General features: G+C 38.0%; 1 protein-coding gene across 4 annotated transcripts; it reads right to left on the bottom strand.

Annotated features, from left to right (window-relative positions):
• Nucleotides 1–493: 493 nt before the first annotated feature.
• LOC145108474 (serine carboxypeptidase 1-like) lies at nt 494–3,840 on the bottom strand. Of its 4 annotated transcripts, none has more exons than XM_079045499.1 (8): nt 3,439–3,839; nt 3,078–3,185; nt 2,662–2,936; nt 2,258–2,509; nt 2,029–2,135; nt 1,867–1,953; nt 902–1,007; nt 494–775 (listed from the first exon to the last, which is right to left on the bottom strand). In XM_079045499.1, the coding sequence occupies exons 1-8, from the start codon at nt 3,809–3,811 to the stop codon at nt 626–628; spliced, it is 1,458 nt and encodes a 485-aa protein (XP_078901625.1). In that variant the 5' UTR covers nt 3,812–3,839; the 3' UTR covers nt 494–625. The 4 variants fall into 4 exon arrangements, with proteins under 4 accessions (XP_078901625.1, XP_078901627.1, XP_078901626.1 ...); XM_079045501.1 differs by having other exon boundaries at nt 902–968; XM_079045500.1 differs by having other exon boundaries at nt 1,867–1,950.
• Nucleotides 3,841–22,026: the final 18,186 nt, after the last annotated feature.

The following is a 22,026-nucleotide window of genomic DNA, read 5'->3' as shown; positions in this document are numbered from 1 at the left end:
TCAAACATATATATGAAACATACACAATCCACTAATGTTACGTAATTTTATTCGGAAATTCTTATAAAGTAGGGCAAGAAATTATTTGGGAAATTAAGCAACAATGAAGATGGATGAATGAAAAACAAATGGTAGACTACTCAATCCATTGAACTTTGTAGAGTTTAATGCATTGTGGATTTCACCTCGAATGTGTATAAATTTTATGCTTTGTTTGTGTCTTTCCACTCTATCCCACCTTAATTGTATTCAACTTCTCAACTATAACTAAAAAATTGATGTGCATCATGATGGCATGCATTATTTCAAAATGGTATATGTCTGAGTTCTTTCGTATATTTCATCCAATGCGAATGTTACATCTCTGCCATGTTAGTGTTTGATATAATTATGGAGTGGTTAATTTCATTGGAATGAAATAAAAGTGGTTTATTCTGCCTGGTGCAGTGGACCAATTTCCTTCCATTTTGTTTGTTATAAAACCTTAGGAAAATGATTAAGGAGGCATATTTATTATTATATATAAATTTTCCATGCTGTAAATGACCTTGCTATATTTCCAATATGATCGGATACAAATTGATTATAATTTGTCTTTTTGCATGCTGTAAATAACCTATAAGGATTATTCAGTCAAAGATGGAGGAAATTTGCCCTGAAGGAATGATGAAATCATCAACAATGCTCTTTCTGGTTGGTAGCTTGGGACTGCATGCCCTGCGCCTCTCACTGTGGTAAGCACAACCCCTTTGTAGCCTACCACATATCCTCCAACCTATCACAGTTTTATATCAACTTCTTCAGTTTGTCTATTAATATAGTATTATTTATTTTTTAATATAGTTTTTGCTTGCTCCGAGGATGTTATTGCGATGTGATTAATGTTTCAAATATTGTTTACCTCTTTATTATAGTACCATGGCCTCCAAGCAGACTCTACTGGAAGCTTCAACTTGTTTATGGAGTACCTTGAGGATGTTACCGGGACAATTCCATCAGTGTCACCACTGACAAAGTTTTCGTGAATCAGGAGTAGCTTGTAAGGTGCTTTTATAAGTACAATAAACACATCATCCCCACATCAACAGACCAAAAGCTTAATAAACATCCATGCACTATAAGGAAGCTTTTTAACAATTCACAAAGCTTATTTATGGGTGCTATCAATATCTATATTTACAACATCTACAAGAATTTAGAGCATCTACCATAGCAAAAAAAATTTCAAAGCTTTTTCACTAATACTTTTGGTGCTAACTTAATAAATGAAAATTTTAAAATATGTAGTCTTTTTTATAGAGCTTATTTTTGGGTCCTACCAAGATAAAAAAAAAAGTTATGCAAATGAATTTAATAGTATTAGAATTGTGAAAAAGTCTGTAAATTTACGGCTAAAGTTAAAAAGTTTTGGGATGAAAAATCTCAATAGTTTTTTTACTTTCACCAACTTATTTCACTGAAAAAACTCCTAATGAGCTACTATTGTGAATGCTTTTAATCAAATGAATATTATATTATACGAAAAAACTCTATCCGTTAAGCTTGGAACTTTACAAAGAATGCAAAAAACGTTAGGAATGAAAAAGCTCCCACAAAAGATATTGACTTTCTATAGCTTATTTGACTCGATAAATAAGCTCTTACAGTGGATACTCATATAGCCCTGTATTAAGTATTGTCGGGACTCCGGATAAAGCATTGTTTGGATAAATGATGTTTGAAAAAAAATATATGAGAAAGGTAGGACATGGGGAAAATATTTAAAAAAAAGTAATACCCATATATATAGTTTATTAGATTAAGTCATATCTCTGTTTGTTTTATGTAAAAGAAAAATAGAATTGCGTGTAAACTGGGTAGACTGACCTGTATATCCAGACACTAATACCATATGCAATTAGTTGATTGATAATAGGCAAAACGGTCGTTGGGCTATCTGGCCAGTCAAAACTGCTGCGCTCATATATAAGATAATAAATAGTCAGCCTTTTTATTTTGTCCATGAGGTATTTATAAGAAAAGTAGTACCTGCAATGTCTCCATGAGGTATTTCGGGCATGCAGAGCTTCTTGCACTTTTGCTTGATTCAGATACGAAGACACATAAAGACTAGAGCAAGGATCAAAGTTCTTCACCTAGTTCCAATTCATCATCTTTTTAAAGGATAGTTCAATTAATTAAAATCGCAGGATACATTTTATCTAGTTTTTGAAAGTTGGATGCTATGTATTCTTGTTGAATGGAATCAAAGACTTACAGATCCAGTGGATTCAAGTTTTTTTGTGGTGCGATCACAGAGTGGCGCATAGATATTGTATATATCAATTCTACCAAGTTCACTGATTCCTTGGTTTAAATACTGATTGCACTTTTCTGGGAAATTCCCAGAAACATAGTCACAGTACTTTTTGATTCCTGCATTTGTCTCATCGGAGATTAGGGCATGTGTCCATAAGTAGTCGAACATCCCTTGATTAGATATATTGTCATCTAGCCAAGCATTCCCAATCTACAAAAAAAAAAAAAAAAAACATTTAGTGCGTATAGGACATGATCACTTCACAAGTCTATAGGGTTTTTTTGTGTTCATGATGAGGAGAGCAAATACGACTTTTGCACAAACGAGCCCCTGTGAAGTCCCATGTATGAAAAAAGGCTTACTGCAATCCCGTGAAGATTAATAATCGTTGCGTTTGTCTTCTTGTTTTCTGAGAGAACGAGGGATGCGAGTTGAGGTACATAGTGACCTGCATAGCTTTCACCCGTAATAAAGAAATCTCGGGTTTTGTATTCGGGGAATCTTTCAAGCCAGTTGATGAGGAAAGTGTATGAGTCTTTAGCTGTTTGCTTGTCTCCTGCCGTTGTGTAGTCAGACGTTGTGTTTGAATACGAGAACCCCACTCCAGCAGGTGACTCCAAGAACAGCACATTAGCCACTGTCAGATTTTCAGGATTTAGAGTACGTTTTACATTGTGATTTTGGAAACAGCAACATGATAGCTTTTAAAGGTGCCCTCCCTCAGGCCTCATCATAGAAATAGTCTTAAAAAGTTTTTAAAGGAATTCATTTGTGTTACCATTATTCCATGCATAGTCGTTGCGATAAAGTGTTTTCCCATCACTGTTGACTCGGAAGGGTCCAAGTTCTTCCATGGCTCCGTATCCAAACGACGAGCATCCTGGCCCTGTACGTTATCTTCATTACTAGTGGTCAATTTCAGCACATGTAAATGATGATGATTTATCATAATATTCCATGATGGGAATAAATGATATTCATGTCTTTTACATGCATTATTTTAGTGGCATCTTTTTTTTGTGGAACAAAAAGTTAAAGTTCAATTCACATTGATTCCAAAAATTGGTTAGGACAACATGTAATTTTATATTTTGTCCTGGGCCCATTTCAGCGGTAGAATGAAACAAAAAACGCATTACCTCCATTGAGCCATAGAAGGAGAGGTTTGGTTGATGAATTGTGAGGTGATTCAACAAAGTAATAGAACAATGCCCTTCCAGCCTTTAAATCGACTGTTATATAGCCTGCAAAATGATCAAAGTACACTTGTGGTTGACCTGGCAGCCTGTCAACCCTATCTGCTTCCTTTGATCCTTGTTGAGGTTCAATAGAAAGTACAGGAGAGAAGTTTGAAATATCTTGTTCTGTCCATGGTTCCCCAGCTGGCGGATTCTCTGATCTTCTTGACTCGGTCAATTTGTTGAGTTTGGTGATCTGGTTATGCTTCTTTGCCACAGAAAAAAACAGAAAATATATTGAAAAAACTATTAAAATGTGACAAATTTGGGCCATTTTACCTTTTTATGAGTGGGTGTGTATGTGTGTGTCTCTTTATAGACTTTGTTGTAGACGTGGTTGGTTAGATAATGCTCTGACGTCATTACCTTATCTCATTTATAGTGCACTTTGGGATTCGTGGTTAATCTTTATTCTACATTTTTAGGGGAGTCTGGGTTGAAAACTTTTGAAATGTAAATTAAATTTTCTAAAATCAATATTAAAGTCTTTAGCAACAAGACGTTGCTAGCGGGGGTCTTTGGCAATACTAGCGGATAGTATCAAGTTGATAGCGGGTAGATGATAGCGTTTTGTTAAAAGCTATATGAGATAGCTTTTAGATTTAGAACATTTTTTTATAACCTAAACGCTAAAAGTTGTAGTGCCAAACAAGAATTTTGTTCAAAACGAAGCGTTTTGTCAAACGTTCGAAACCAGCAACTCGCAAACACTCTGTGCCAAACACGTCCGTTAATAAGTTACAGTTATTGCTTTGTCGTTGATGATCATTAGTCGTTGCACTTTCCTATATGTCACCGCTATTGGTGTCATAATTATTACATATATGTCTCCCACCAATGAAGTCGTCGCCCACAATATTCTCGGTCAATTGATATGTCACTGATTAAAGTGCCCCCATGATCAAATCGTTGTTATTGCCAATTGTCGCCCTTATTGATGTCATCACTTTTGGTGGTTACTTTACAAAATATTTTGTTATTACATGCAAATAAAATGTTTTTATAAATGCAAAAAATATTGCTATTATATGTAAAAAATTAAAACCACATATTTTATGAAACATGAATAAACTACTACAAAATCTATAATATATGTTTCAACTTGTTTGTTACCAAAAAATGTAACGACCCAATTTTCAAAAGAAAATTTTCATTTTTGATTAATCAAAATACTTTCCACAAACCATGAAATCTCAAATTCAATTGTTTTCAAAATTCGTAACTATAACAATTTTATTTCAAAACATCAGATTGTCCCATAAAAGCGCCTGAGAGAGAGAGAGAGTGTGTACGTCGCGCCATCAAGTCTTGCCCTTGCCCATGAGCTCAGATGTACCTGAAACAAATCCACAAACTGTAAGCTAATGCTTAGTGAGTCCCCCAGAGCATACCCCACACACAATCCACATAACACATATCATATTAGCTATAAAAGCTACACATATCACATAAGCAATGCATACACCATATAAGGAAGTCATGGAAACCCTCCAGGATCTTACACCTAGTGCCACTAGAACCCCCACGTGGTCTTAACTACCTGCCATGGGAACCTCCACATGGTCTTCTTGTGACAACCCGAGAAATTATTGCCTTGTAGCCTTGTTAAGGGTCATTATATTGGGTTTTAAGCCTAATACACATAAGGAATGAGTGTTAGAATGTACCTGCTAGAGTCACTGTGCAACATTCAAGCCTAAAGACCACCAAAAAGGAGTTCACGGCCATGACACATGAGTTTACGGCCGTAAACTCAAGGTTGGCCGTAAACTCCCCCCATAAAGTCTCATTCCCTTCACTATTGTTTCATTCTTTCACTTTCACCTCAAGAACACTTGATTTCTCTCTCAAGTATCATCGAGATTTTCATTCCCGATCTTCCAAATGTAAGTGATTCTTCCCTCTAGTTGTTGATTATCCTTCTTACTCATGAATCACCCTTTGATTTCATCCATGGAAATCATCTTTTGGCTAGATCTTCAACTTTCACCGAGAACACCAAGAACACACACTTGTTCTTGGTGGCCGTAAACTCCTCAAAAGCCCTCAAAAGTGTGAGTATTCCATCTATCATCTAGTTAGGCATGTTAATCATTAGATTACAGTCTTGAATCAACCATCTAGCCATAAATACCAAGAGTTTACGGCCAGGAGCATCTCCATTGGCCGTAAACCCTTGTTTTGGTCATGTATTGAGCCCTAAACACTTCTCGTCACTTGCTATCCATTAGAACACATGAACCTTTGAGAACCCTTGGCTTTATAACCCAAAATGACACCATTTGGAGAGTTTACGGCCATACACTTTTAGTGTGGCCGTAAACACCTCAACACCTCCTAAAAGGTTAGTTTTGCTCATCCTCTTGTAGAGCAATGGTCCCACAAGCTTCCCTATCATTCAAGCACCCTCTTGTGCACCTTTTACCATGAGTTTACGGCCGTAAACTCCATGACCATAAACCCATGGCCGTAAACACCAATTAGTTGCCATAAACATCCCTTTGATGAATCACATGTGATTCCATCACTTAGTCCAAGTCCCTAAGGGTGTTTCCTTTCATATAGTTGCTTATAAACACTATATTCATGCCATTATATGCCATATATGTCATTTAGGACTCGTTTGTGTCTCGGGACTTCATTCGTGGAACTTCTCATCCTTACGTGCATATTCGTTTGAATCACCCACATAAGGTGAGTTCATACCCCTATAATGAATCTTTTAACTGTTTTAAATGCTTTTAAAGGGGGGAATACAAGTTGAACACAATGATAATTGTGTAAATGTTTGTTATAAACATCTTTCAAAAGATTGCTTATGTGTTTAATAAGTGATCAAAACATTTCAAAAAGTCTTTTAAAGTTATGTTACTTCATAGTTTAAAAAAACTCCATTTTTAAAGTACAAGCATAAGTTAGTAGTAAAATGAGTTTTTTCAATAACAGTTCAAGTGAAATACTAGTAAACTATAAAGGGTATAGTTTAAAGGTTCAGTTCATACTAGATGTTAGAAAATACTATAAAGAGAAACATGGAGGTAGATACAATACAAGATAACATAGAGATCATACTATAAAGTGAAACAGGGAGGTAGATACAATACATCAGAGAGACATACTATACACTATACATGATAACAAAAAGAACATACTAAGATACTATAACAGAACAAACATACTAAGATGCTATAGCATAAGAACAACTACATGATCTAATTATACAATTGAATATCTAACTCATTGTTCTAAACAAAAGGTGATAGTAAAATTGGGTATACATGATCATATAACTATAATGTGAATTTTACATGGCTCAGCAACAGGTTTGCTGAAGTCGCGTTTGGTCCCCAGAATCTCTTGCAGGGAGAGCGTATAGTATGGGTACTATCCATCACATTATGACCTTAATAAAACAAACATATTTTAAGGTAATCAGTACGTCAGAATGCCAACTCAAAAGACAACTGTGAACTTATAATTTCCCATTAATTTCATTTTGTGACAGTTCCACTTGAAAGTTAATGCAAACTATTTTCGAGTCAAGATAGTTATAAACTAGGGAAAACTTACATTTTACAAACGAGAAACAGAACAGTCGAGTCTAGTACATTCAATAGAAAGGGGGCCTATAATTCTAACTTTATGATTCCTTAGTGTATGCATTCTGGGATATATATTAATCGGGTCCGACAGGTAGTAGGATGTGTGCTTTCCGCTTCATTTCCTGTTCCTTGTTTGGTTGTGGGCTTAGAGCAGATTCACCCAGCCTACTATCTATCCGATCTTAGCTATACATATGTTCCGTATACACCAATTAATCATAAGGGGTACCAGGTATGGGCTAGGTCATAGGACACTAATTCAATGCACCGTTTTCTAGCACAAAACATACTTTTCAAATAGAACTTTTGGTATACAAAACTAGAAACTTACCAGTAAAGGGTTTAATCAATTTTATTAAACCAGTATAACTTAAAGGACCTTAGGTGATTAATTCTATAATACCTTAGTTTATATATCAAGGTTATATATAATTAATATCTTATAGGTAGTTGGATGTGTGCTTTCCGCCTCATTTCCTGTTCCTTGTTTGGTTATGGGCTTAGGGAAGATTCACACAATTAACTATATGTTCGATATTAGATTATATATAGCTAGTATAAACTAAGTAATTATAGAAGGGACCACTGTAGTTACCATTTTTAGTATAAGAAATAAGGGTTTTCTTAAAGAATATTTTCATCAAATTAAAAGAACTATTACAGTTAACTCCGTGAGTACCAAGTGAATACGCCATGGTTATATACAACGATGATCTAACAAACAATGGGATGTGTGCTTTCCGCCTCATTTCCTGTTCCTTGTTTGGTTGTGGGCTTCAGATACACACAACCGATTGTTCGTTTACTCTGAGTTCTATATAACCTGTATCCATTTAGTACTCATAGAAAGGATTGTAGAGTCATTTTTACTTATCTTTCATCAAAGCAGGAAATATAGGATTTTCTGGAGGAACAGGAAAACTTTTCTAAACAGAACTTACAACTAACTACAACTTACTACAACTTTCTTACAACTTACATTACATCACTAAAATCTTATGAACTCACCAGCTTCAATGCTGATCTACGCTTTCAAAATAACTTGTATTCTCTGGAGACCAGTAAACAGGTACGCGCACTGGGATTCAGAAGATGGAGTAGTATAGCTTCATGTCTTTTTGTTATTTGGTATGTATTCTATATTATGTGAATCACATACTTTGTAAACACTTTCTTTCTAATGAAATGGTTGTTTATTACTTTGCTTACCATGATCCATGACTTGTGATACTAAACATGACGTCCTCCGCCCCCGAACGTTTCTGCCGTTCCGGTTTTGGGGTGTGACAGATTGGTATCAGAGTATTGTTTATAGTGAACTAAATATATCAACCGATAAAAGATATACAAATATAAATACAATGGGGCCGAAGTGCTCTGGATAAGAATATATTTTAAATATATAATGATACCTTATAAAACTATACATACGTGCTTATACATATATACACAGTAGAACAAGTATCACAACAAGAACATAACATAAGTATTTAAAGGTTGAACACTGAGGTCAAACCTGGACAGTTATGTAATCATAGCTAGGATCAATATAGCCTGATCAACTATATTCATTCGAGATGTGACCGACATGTGTTTGGGAGTGATGTGGTGTGGCAACAGTCTTAAAGCTTACCTAACTATATTCAAGAGAATTCTAGATCAGAACATAAAGATAAGATACTATGGGAGTATTTTATGATACTATAACACGATAACAATTTTAAAACATACCAAGTAAATTACGTTAAAATACTATAGGAGTATTTTAGGCACTATATAAATAACACATGTGATAAATTAAAAGACCCTTACGGATAGGTCTATAATCTTGCAATGTATACTCCCACAGTTTTATATAATTGAGATTTTATAGACTTAGAGTTTATGATCTACGCTTCACTACCTGTTCCTTGTTTGGTTGTGGTTTTGGAGTAGAATCACTTATTCGAAGGTCTATTTAATCTTGAATTATATACAACTTGTATACATAGTGCAATTATAGGAGGACTCTGTAAGGATCACCCCATAATGTTTCACTTAAATCTTATAGATTCTTTAGTCACTTCCATTCTCGCACGACAAACCCAGATAGATGTAACCACTTCGTCATAGCAGTCAACAGAAGAGTCAAGGAGGAACAAGAGCAAGTTCATGAGAAGTTTTCAAAGTATGATCAGCCGAAGTAACCAAAACGTCTTATGCGTCACACTAATAAATAATAATCTTGTTTAACTTAATGAGTTAGTGGAAACACTGCTCACATTCTGTGTGAGGATTATTTTCTTACATGCAGCTGGTAAAAGTTATTCAGGTAACAGATATTCATTCGAGGATAGCCATTCCAAATTCATAAAGTTTATTAGGTATAGACTCTTTTATGAATTGTTTCCAGAACCCTGTAGAAGTCAGGACCCGATACACTCAGAACTAGGATAACCTTGTCTTTCAGCATTCGGCTTATGTCTACTGCTTTAGACTTATTCCATCTCATCTTTGTATTCTTTTAGAAAAGATGCCTCCTTGCAGATCAAACAGACGCACTACTCCGATAACCCCAACTCCAACGCCACAATTCGATCCTGCTGCTCTCCAAGCAGTGATATCCTCCGTAGTGGCGACTACCCTACCTCATTTCGGCGAAGGTGGTACCCTCGGATCTGGTAGCGGTACCCACTTAACCAACCCCGGAGTTACTCACGAACACCCAAAGGAGTGTTCGTATAAGGACTTCATGAACTGCAAACCCATTTCCTTTAATGGAAATGGTGGAGTCATTGCTTTGATGCGATGGTTCGAGAAAACATATTCGGTCTTCGAAATCTGTTCGTGCCCAAAAGGGAGCAAAGTGAAGTTTGCTGCTTGCACCTTCTCTAACAGAGCCCTAACATGGTGGAACAACCATGTTAAGTCACTGACCCTATCAGTGGCTAACTCAATAGGTTGGGAGAACCTAAAAGAGTTAATGCTGGAAGAATATTGCCTGTTGGGCGAAGTTCAAAAGCTGGAACAAGAACTATGGGAGCTCACGGTGGTCGGCTCAGACATAGTGGCCTACACTGACCGGTTCAGCGACCTAGCAGCTCTATGCCCCGGGATGGTTACCCCGGAGAGCAAGAAGATAGAAAGATACATCTGGGGTCTAACTGCCCCGATCCAAGGAGATGTGCTGTCTTCTAACCCAACCACATTTGATAGTGCCAAACGCCTGGCTCAGCGGCTCATCGACCACGGAGTCCGGCATGGCATAGAAGTCCCTGTTCCCGAGCCATCAAAGGGAGAGGACTATAAACTGAAGTCGGGGAACAAGAGGAAGAAGAACCGAACAACACATGAACCCCCGCAGGAGAAACAAACGAGTATTATGTACGCCGCCACAACACCTGCTACTCCAGCACCTGCCAGTTTATATGATGGAATCCTCCCGAAGTGTGGAAAGTGCAACTATCACCACACCGGAGTATGCCGGGAAATACAATGTCTGAACTGCCACAGAAAGGGACACAGAGTCCGTTTCTGCAGGGCACCGGCTCAACCGATCTCCCAAGTCCCCGGAGTTGAAGAAAACCAAGCCTGCTATGGCTGTGGTGAGTCTGGACACTACCAGAGGGACTGCCCGATAACAAAGAACTCAGGAGCGGATGGTCGAATTCTGATGATCACTGTAGGAGAATCAACCCCAGAGTCGTCAACGAGCAGCGGTACATTTTCGAAATAGTAATTACTTTGAAGAATTAATTTATATTTTTATAAGATTAAAACTTGGGGATAACACTTAGAAGTAATTATAATAACTCACTTATTAAAATAAGTCACAGTATCCAAGAGAACTAAAAGATCCGTTCAGAGAAGCTATGATGGCTGAGTATGTACATCAGGGTTGTGCATAGTTGACATGTTGCAGACCTAGAGTGAGTGATTCCGCCTTAATTCCTGTTCCTTGTTTGGTTGTGGATTTGAGGCAGAGTTACTCAGTCGACCGTCTAAATTCATCTTGATTATTCATAACTTGTATATTCCAGGCGATCGTAGTGGTACCAAGGAGGATCGAAGTATAAATTATCGACACTGGTTATCAAAGCACTTTCGCAGTATGTACGCGCACATCATGGTACGATACGTAGAAGTGTTAACATCAAGGGAAAAACAGAAAGCACTAGAACATTTGCAAAGAGTACATTTTCGAGCACACTAGGGGTACATCATCGTATAACAAACGTTTCTTTCAAATCGACCAAAATTTGTTCAGTAAAGAGTCCGTTGCTATCATTCTTCATGAGTTAGCATGGTCCTCACCATACTAAGTTCATACGTTTCCAACACCTCGACCGTTAAATTCACGAAACCTTCGTCATTCGTAACGACAGTCCGACCTAAATCTCAGTTTTGTCTTTCGTATTCTAAACCCCGAAGTACTCATGCGAAGAGTACTTCGTCCTCCGAAGCTTTGCCATCGTATGTTCCGCAGACCTCTCCGAAATACCACTCGTCCAGCAGACCAAGTTCAAGCACAGAGGCTAAGGACAAATACATCCCACCTATCATTATTCAGTGTATACGCAAGGGTGGTATATGATTATGATTACACAGATCTAGTATGTGTGTTTCTGCCGTATCTCCTGTTCCTTGTTTGGTTGTGAACCTGGGGCAGAGTCGCACATCCGACCGTCTTACAAATCCTAATTATATACGACTTGTATACACGGGGTAATGATAGATGGACCAAGTATGAATCCTATCATGAACAGTAGGGCAAAGTGCCAGGTCTACGGGTGGGTATTCTGCCAATCAGAGGAGCGCAACCCCAGTAGTACTGCTAAGAAAGCTAATTTCGGGACGAAATTCTATCTAACGGGGGGATGATGTGACAACCCGAGAAATTATTGCCTTCTAGCCTTGTTAAGGGTCATTCTATTGGGTTTTAAGCCTAATACACATAAGGAATGAGTGTTAGAATGTACCTGCTAGAGTCACTGTGCAACATTCAAGCGTAAAGACCACCAAAAAGGAGTTCACGACCATGACACATGAGTTTATGGCCGTAAACTCAAGGTTGGCTGTAAACTCCCCCCATAAAGTCTCATTCCCTTCACTATTGTTTCATTCTTTCACTTTCACCTCAAGAACACTTGATTTCTCTCTCAAGTATCATCGAGATTTTCATTCTCGATCTTCCAAATGTAAGTGATTCTTCCCTCTAGTTGTTGATTATCCTTCTTACTCATGAATCACCCTTTGATTTCATCCATGGAAATCATCTTTTGGCTAGATCTTCAACTTTCACCAAGAACACCAAGAACACACACTTGTTCTTGGTGGCCGTAAACTCCTCAAAAGCCCTCAAAAGTGTGACTATTCCATCTATCATCTAGTTAGGCATGTTAATCATTAGATCATAGTCTTGAATCAACCATCTAGCCATAAATACCAAGAGTTTACGGCCAGGAGCATCTCCCTTGGTCGTAAACCCTTGTTTTGGTCATGTATTGAGCCCTAAACACTTCTCGTCACTTGCTATCCATTAGAACACATGAACCTTTGAGAACCCTTGGCTTTATAACCCAAAATGACACCATTTGGAGAGTTTACAGCCATACACTTTTAGTGTGGCCGTAAACACCTCAACACCTCCTAAAAGGTTAGTTTTTCTCATCCTCTTGTAGAGCAATGGTCCCACAAGCTTCCCTATCATTCAAGCACCCTCTTTTGCACCTTTTACCATGAGTTTACGGCCGTAAACTACATGGCCATAAACACATGGCCATAAACACCAATTAGTTGCCATAAACATCCCTTTGATGAATCACATGTGATTCCATCACTTAGTCCAAGTCCCTAAGGGTGTTTCCTTTCATATAGTTGCTTATAAACACTATATTCATGCCATTATATGCCATATATGTCATTTAGGACTCGTTTGTGTCTCGGGACTTCATTCGTGGAACTTCTCATCCTTACGCGCATATTCATTTGAATCACCCACATAAGGTGAGTTCATACCCCTATAATGAATCTTTTAACTGTTTTAGATGCTTTTAAGGGGGGAATACAAGTTGAACACAATGATAATTGTGTAAATGTTTGTTATAAACATCTTTCAAAAGATTGCTTATGTCTTTAATAACTGATCAAAACAGTTCAAAAACTCTTTTAAAGTTATGTTACTTTATAGTTTAACAAAACTCCGTTTTTAAAGTACAATCATAACTTAGTAGTAAAATGAGTCTTTTCAATAACAGTTCAAGTGAAATACTAGTAAACTATAAAAGGTATAGTTTAGAGGTTCAATTCATACTAGATGTTAGAAAATACTATAAAGAGAAACATGGAGGTAGATACAATACACGATAACATAGAGATCATACTATAAAGAGAAACAAGGAGGTAGATACAATACATCAGAGAGACATACTATACACTATACATGATAACAGAAAGAACATATTAAGATACTATAACAGAACGAACATACTAAGATGCTATAGCATAAGAACAACTACAGGATCTAATTATACCAATGAATCGCTAACTCATTGTTCTAAACAAAAGGTGATAGTAAAATTGGGTATACATGATCATATAACTATAATGTGAATTTTACACGGCTCAGCAACAGGTTTGCTGAAGTCGCGTTTGGTCCCCAGAATCTCTTGCAGGGAGAGCGTATAGTATGGGTACTATCCATCACATTATGACCTTAATAAAACAAACATGTTTTATGGTAATCAGTACGTCAGAATGTCAATTCAAAAGACAACTATGTACTTATAATTTCCCATTACTTTCATTTTGTGACAGTTCCACTTGAAAGTTAATGCAAACTATTTTCGAGTCAAGATAGTTATAAACTAGGGAAACTTACATTTTACAAACGACAAACAGAACAGTCGAGTCTAGTACATTCAGTAGAAAGGGGCCTATAATGCTAACTTTATGATTCCTTAGTGTATGCATTCAGGGATATATATTAATCGGGTCCGACAGGTAGTAGGATGTGTGCTTTCCGCTTCATTTCCTGTTCCTTGTTTGGTTGTAGGCTTAGAGCAGATTCACCCAGCCTACTATCTATCCGATCTTAGCTATATATATGTTCCGTATACACCAAGTAATCATAAGGGGTACCAGGTATGGGCCAGGTCATAGGACACTAATTCAATGCACCGTTTTCTAGTACAAAACATACTTTTCAAATAGAACTTTTGGTATACAAAACTAGAAACTTACCAGTAAAGGGTTTAATCAATTTTATTAAACCAGTATAACTTTAAGGACCTTAGGTGATTAATTCTATAATACCTTAGTTTATACATCAAGCTTGTATATAATTAATATCCGATAGGTAGTTCGATGTGTGCTTTCCGCCTCATTTCCTATTCCTTGTTTGGTTGTGGGCTTAGGGAAGATTCACACAATTAACTATCTGTTCGATATTAGATTATATATAGCTAGTATAAACTAAGTAATTATAGAAGGAACCACTGTGGTTACCATTTTTATTATAAGAAATAAGGGTTTTCTTAAAGAATCTTTTCATCAAATGAAAAGAACTATTACAGTTAACTCCGTGAGTACCAAGTGAATACGCCATGGTTATATACAACGATGATCTAACAAACAATGGGATGTGTGCTTTCCGCCTCATTTCCTGTTCCTTGTTTGGTTGTGGGCTTAGGGCAGATACACACAACCGATTGTTCGTTTACTCTGAGTTCTATATAACTTGTATCCATTTAGTACTCATAGAAAGGATTGTAGAGTCATTTTTACTTATCTTTCATCAAAGCAGGAAATATAGGATTCTCTGGAGGAACAGGCAAACTTTTCTAAACAGAACTTACAACTAACTACAACTTACAACAACTTTCTTACAACTTACATTACATCACTAAAATCTTATGAACTCACCAGCTTAAATGCTGATCTACGCTTTCAAAATAACTTGTATTCTCAGGAGACCAGTAGACAGGTACGCGCACTGGGATTCAGAAGATGGTGTAGTATAGATTCATGTCTTTTTGTTATTTGCTATGTATTTTATATTATGTGAATCACATACTTTGTAAACACTTTCTTTCTAATGAAATGGTTGTTTATTACTTTGCTTACTATGATGCATGACTTGTGATACTAAACATGACGTCCTCCGCCCCGAATGTTTCCGCCGTTCCGGTTTTGGGGTGTGACACTTCCTGCCATGGGAACCCCCACATGGTTTTATCTACCAAACAAGTACCATACAAACTAAACATGCACATATACTAGGATGCCATGGAAACCTCCAAGGTCTTATAGCAAATGCCACGGGAACCCCCACGTGGTCTCAGTCCATTGTGTGACAACCCGGAACTTCAATCTTGTACAATAAATCAATTCAATCATTATTCAACTTGTTTTGTCGATTTCTAGTACTATTCAAGGATTCATTTAAGTGTTCTAAGCTCGATTTTGACCAAGGTTGAGATTAGGAATAAGTCAGCATGCCACATAGTGTGAAAACCGCGCCATACACACCTCTTGGAGGAGTGTACGGCCGTACACATGGGTGTGCGGCCGCACACCCACTCCCTTGGCAGCACACCCACTTTTGGGCAGCACCCTTACCCCTATATAAAGGGTAGCCTCCTTCCTTTCATTCCTTTAGCACCTTGGCAGCACACACCATCATTTCCTCTCAAGTTTCTCCAACCTTGAACCTCCCAAAGCTTCAAGAACGTGAGTACTTCTTCCTCTAGCTTACAATCCATGGAAGACCACTCTATCCAAGTCCTAAGTGTGCAAAAACGACATGTTCCTCGTGTTTGGAAGTGAGTGCAGCCGCACACCCTCTTAGGGTGGACGCACACCCTTAAAACACCCTCCAAAGTGAGAGTTTAGCTTCCATAATCGATGTAGACATGCCCCTAGCCTTGTTGCACCTTGGAATGGACATTTTAGGTATCATTTTGAGGGGTGTACGACCGCACACACCTGTGTACGGCCGCACACACCCTTGTGCGGTAGCACACTCCAAGTGTGCGGTAGCACACCCAAGTGTGTGACCACACACTCTTGTGTGCAACCATACACTCATTTTAGAACCATAAACCCACTTCTAGGACCCTTATCTTGCACTACAATTGAGTATAGACCTTGAACACTTCGTGGATGTGAGTAGGGACCTTGAGAACACTTCGAAGACACCTCATTTCATGAGTGTACGACCACACACCTATTGGGCCGCACACTCATGGCCGCACATACACTCTAGGTGGCCATACACCCCCTACACTCAATCCTACAAGGTCCTATCACTTGGTGCAAATAGTTTCAAGTCCCTAGAGTGGTTTTCCATCACTTATAGTGGTGAAATACCTTCATTTGACTCGTTTATGTGTCATTACATGTTAATTAGGATCAAATCGTGTTCAAGGCTTCACTTGAACACCCAACTTTTCGTGTCTATCCTTCATTTAAATCACCCGAGGTGAGTTCATACCCCTACGCTTTTTCCGAGTTTTTCATGTTTTCACGGGGGGAATACAAGCAAAAGTACAAGGAAACTTGTACTCAAAATATATTATTTTGTTTAAGATAATTATACCTTCAGTATGCTTTTAATACGGAAAAACAGTTTTAATAAACGATTTAGAAATCAACTCGTAGAAACAGTTTTCAAAACTAGAACAATGAACTTGTGAATCATGTATTAAAATGTATTATTTTATAAAGGATTCAGGCAAATCATAAACAGGATTTTCAGTATTATTACTTGTAAATTTGTTAGGCTAAGTTTGAGACACGTCCTTGGTAACACTCCCACAGAATCAGAGTGTAGGACTAGCACTTGTGACCAGAGTCTCTTGTAGGGAGAGCTTGACTGTTGTGTATAGATCTATACAAGACTGACAATCCTGCACCTCACTGCTAGCTACAGTCGGACCGGCAGGTCTGCGGGTGACAAAGTCATTAAGGATATCGACCGTTGCGGGCCTTATCCAGTCAGTTATGGTCATGAAACTCAAAACCTAGGTAACAGGAATTTACGTTTGTAATAATGAATCAAATGAACTAACCTCAAAGTAATAATCAATAGATTACTGGAGGGTATTAATAATACCTTCAGGACTTAGTTCATCACGGTTTTCTTTATTTAGTTTTATTTATGTAATAAGGCTAATATACCTCTCTGGGTGCAACCAGGGTTTTTAAAAGAAAACTGCTTTTCGAGTATGGTAGATACTTGCATACCTCGGTTTAGAACGGAGAATCAATCATCAACCTTTAGGGAAAACATAGGATTTTCCCGGGATAACCCGTTTATTCAAAACAGGATTGTTCAACATGAAATTAATGGATATTCATATTCCTTCCACGACTCCATAGATTGTACATATCTTGTATGAATCTGGAAGTCATGGAAGGAATGGGTTTTCAAACACGCTTTCCATAAGAAAATATAGGATTTTCTTGAGGAACACTTTCTTTAAAAAGGATTCAGGAAACCTTTTTCCACCAAAACTAAATGCTTATGAACTCACCAGCTTTATGCTGATATTCTTTCAAAACTGCTTGTATTCTCAGGGAATCAGTAGACAGGAACTTCTTGGATTAGAGGAGCCGGAGCAATAAAAGTGATGTTTTTCTATATTATACATACTTTAAATGTATTTAAAACAAGTTTCAAACTGATGTAAACACTTTTCATGATTGTATTCAATGTTTGGTTGTGTTTACTATGCTTGCTATACAAATGTTGTGATACTACGCAAGACGTCCTCCACCCCGGAACGATTCCGCCATCATGGTTTCGGGGTGTGACACATTGCCACGGGAACCTCCTGTGGTCTTTCATGCAAATGTCATACTAACATAACGCATAATCAATCGACAATCCACATATCTCAAAATAGGTTGGCCTTGGTGCCTTAGACCCATTGGTATGGTGAGAAGACTCACCTCTCGAATCCTGAACTGACAAGCTAAGTTCAGATATATCCCACGCACCGCTCCTCGTGAACTGCCTATAATCAACATGTGATTAACTTGTCACAATCCCATAAATACCCTCAAAGTCAACCCTAGTCAACCCCGGTCAAAGTCAAGGTCAACAGTCCATGTTGACCTCAACTCGTCGAGTTCCTCCCGAGTCCATTCCACTGACTCCCATGTGAACTTGCCGAGTGACCTAAGTGACTCGTCGTGTTCATCAAATGTCTAGAAAACTAAAAGTTCATGTAGTCCCAAAACCCTAATCCTTCACTACACTCATTTCGAATCTCAAAAACGGGTAAACCCTACCCGACTCGTCGAGTCAACTAAGGGACTCGACGAGTTCCTTCAGTCCCTTTTGTGTTCAACCATTTTCAGTGGGATCTAAGGTCTAAAACTTCAAATCCAACCTCCCCTAGTGCAGTTACGATGTAAAGTTGCAAACTTTACGTGCATGTAAGGCCTCACAAGGCTAAAACATCAAAACTAAGCTCCCTATAAGGTTTTAGTGCATGGAAAAGCTAGATAAAGTGAGCAACTTTATGTCATTGGGGACCTAGAGAGGTCCAGATCAGGAACCATATCCTTGTGATAAGTCCAAATCCGAGTATGACCCCATTTTGCACCAAAAGTGGCCATTTACTTCAAAGAAAAGGGATGTAAGTGTTGGGGTTTGAGCATTCTAACACTCCTATGGTGTACATGCAACCCTAGAAACCTTACATCAACGTTTTTTCTAAAATACATGCAAATTTGATTTCCAAGGTTTACAACCTAACTAGCATGTTATGGGGTACTTGTCATACAAAAACTTTAAGTAGAATAACATACCTTTCTTTTGTGGTTGATTGCTTGGAGTTTTAGAGCCTAGCACCAATAGTGTGGATGCCTCAAGTGGTGTCACAAATCACCCAAAACAACTTGGAAATACTTGAGAGAATATGATGCTCTCTAAAATCGGCCCACTCTTGTTTCTCACACACACTAGTGGCAATTCTAGAACCAAGGATCTCTTTATATAGTATGGAGGATTAGGGTTACACCCTAATGCCCATGACTCTTCATTTACCTAGGATCCATGGGTTAAAAGCTCAATGGACTATCCATGGATTTCCATATACTCTTAGCCCATCCTAAATAAATCTTAGCCCAATCCATATATATGTAAGAGTCGATATTTAATTAGCCTCTTTTTGATCTTTAAATTAATTTGCATAATCAATTATTGATCAACACTAATTAAATAACATGACTTCATATTAATATATTATATCTTATAATATATTAATAGATCATAAACATCTTATTCTCAAATGTATATCCATACAAATTGTTAGGTGAAGTGCAACCCAAATGGACCATGCCGGGTCGGGTCAAGTTCATACAAAATATAGTTACGGACTTAGACACCTTATCCAACAGTCTCCCAATTGGATAAATCTGATAACTATAGTTGCAAGTATAACTTCAGGAACCAACCGACAATCATAGCTCTTTAAAACTCTGTTGAACTATGAAGCGCTATTTTAGATAAGTGATCATATAATCCTCTGTTCTCAAGATATCAGCCGGACAAATACATGGAACAATGTCATACTTATTGTCCAACAGTTGTTTCTCGATCTCTGATTTGTTTGAAATAGAACTAAATTAAACACATCAATTAGGTTCTGACCGGGCCCGGCACATAAGCCAAAACCAAATCGTCGAGGGGCCCAGATATTGCTTCTATTGCTAGAAGGAACAAATAAACTTTGACTCATATGCTTGTACTAACTACTAGTTGAATTATGCACAAAAGCACGTTTTATAACATCATGTTACTGATGCGTTTTCGTACAATCAATGGACAACCAACTGATAGTCAAGAACTCATATATCTAGGTTTGAAGATATATATGATATTACCGTCTCACGATCACTCGAGATAAATTCCATGAAGTGATACAAGTGAGCGTGGGTTTAATCTAATACTCATACCTTATGAGTACTCATGAATGTTGTAGCAACCATTGCAATGTCTAATGCACCTTAGACAAATCATACAAGCCAAATTCATGACAGTCTTAATTCAATACCTACTTCCAACGTAACCGACTGTGGAGAGTTTTGAATAATATAATTATTCAGGAAGTCAAAACATGCAAAATTGAAACAATAGTAAACGATTAACATAGGATAGTAACACTTTACTCATAAATAAATAACAACTTTTATTTAATCATCAAATGTCAATTACATTTTACAAGGTTCAGAAATCTAATTATTAAAACTAATATCGTCCATCAGCCCGATGCTTCTTGCATGCTGCAAATGCCTAACCCTAGTCAGTCCCTTCGTGAGGGGATCTGCAAGATTCTCTTGTGATGATACCCTCCTTGCCACGAGGAGTCCTTCTATCTTGTGCCTTATGAAGTGATATTTTCTGTTAATGTGTCTGGACCTTCCATGATCTCTTGGTTCCTTGGCTAAGGCAACCACACTATTGCTGTCACAGAAAATATCCATAGGCTCCTGTATAGTTGGTACAACTCGAAGGTCTCCAATGAAGTTCTTCAGCCATATCGTCTCCTTTTCCGCTTCACTTGCTGCTATGTACTCTGATTCACAAGTAGAATCAGCTACTGTCTCCTGCTTGGAACTTTTCCAAGTAATTGCTCCTCCATTTAGGGTAAAGACCCAGCATGACTGAGAGAGGAAATTATCCCTGTCAGTCTGAAAACTAGCATCACTATACCCAACCACTCTCAAGTCATCACTCCCACCAAGGGTAAGAACCCTGTCCTTAGTCCTCCGTAGGTACTTGAGAATGTTCTTTACTGCAATCCAGTGAGCCTTGCCAGGGTTTCCCTGATATCTGCTGACCATGCTCAAAGAAAAGGCCACATCAGGACGAGTACAAGTCATAGCATACATGATCGAGCCAACAGCGGAAGCATATGGTAATCGACTCATCTCAGCTATCTCAGCCTCTGTACTCGGACTCTGAGTTTTACTCAGTCTGACATTGTGCTAGATCGGTAACTCCCCTTTCTTTGAATTCTCCATGTTGAACCTCTTCAACACTTTATACAAGTAGGTACTCTGACTAAGTCCAATTAGTCTTTTACTCCTGTCTCTCAATATCATTATCCCTAGGATATAGGCAGCTTGTCCAAGGTCCTTGATAGCGAAACACTTCCCAAGCCAGGACTTAACCTCCTGCAAAGTTGGGATGTCATTTCCTATGAGTAGTATGTCATCCACATACAATACCAAAAAGCTAACTATACTCCCACTAGCCCTAACATATACACATGACTCATCCTCACTCCTCGAAAAGCCAAACTCTTTGACTTTCTCATCGAAGCAAAGATTCCATCTACGATGTGCTTGTTTCAATCCATAGATGGATTTCTCAAGCTTACACACCCTATTAGTGTATTTAGCATCGACAAAACCCTCTGGCTGATTCATGTAAACATCCTCAACCAACTTTCCATTAAGGAAAGCGGTTTTGACATCCATTTGCCATATTTCATAATCATGAAATGCAGCAATGGCTAGCATAACCCTAATAGACTTAATCTTTGCTACTGGTGAAAAGTTCTCATCATAATCAACTCCCGGAGTTTGAGAAAACCCCTTTGCAACCAGTCGCGCCTTATATGTGGGTACATTACCATCCATGTCGGTCTTCTTCTTGAAGATTCATTTGCACCCAACTGTCTTACGACCTGGTACATTGTCAACCAAGTTCCAAACTTGATTGTCATACATGGACTGTATCTCGCTGTCCATAGCCTCTTTCCATTTAGCAGCCTTAGGGCCTGCCATGGCTTCCGTGTAGCTGTTAGGTTCATCCAGACTTACCAGTGTACTATCACTGATAAGCGTATCACCTTCCGTTGTAATATGGAAACCATAGTAATGCTCCGGTGCA

The sequence above is a fragment of the Lactuca virosa genome, chromosome 4 (assembly GCF_052849685.1).
Source record: "Lactuca virosa cultivar CGN04683 chromosome 4, Lactuca_virosa_CGN04683_v6, whole genome shotgun sequence".
NCBI lineage: Eukaryota > Viridiplantae > Streptophyta > Magnoliopsida > Asterales > Asteraceae > Lactuca > Lactuca virosa.
The sequence above is the reverse complement of the archived record's forward strand: the minus strand, read 5'-3'. Positions and strand labels throughout refer to the sequence as shown.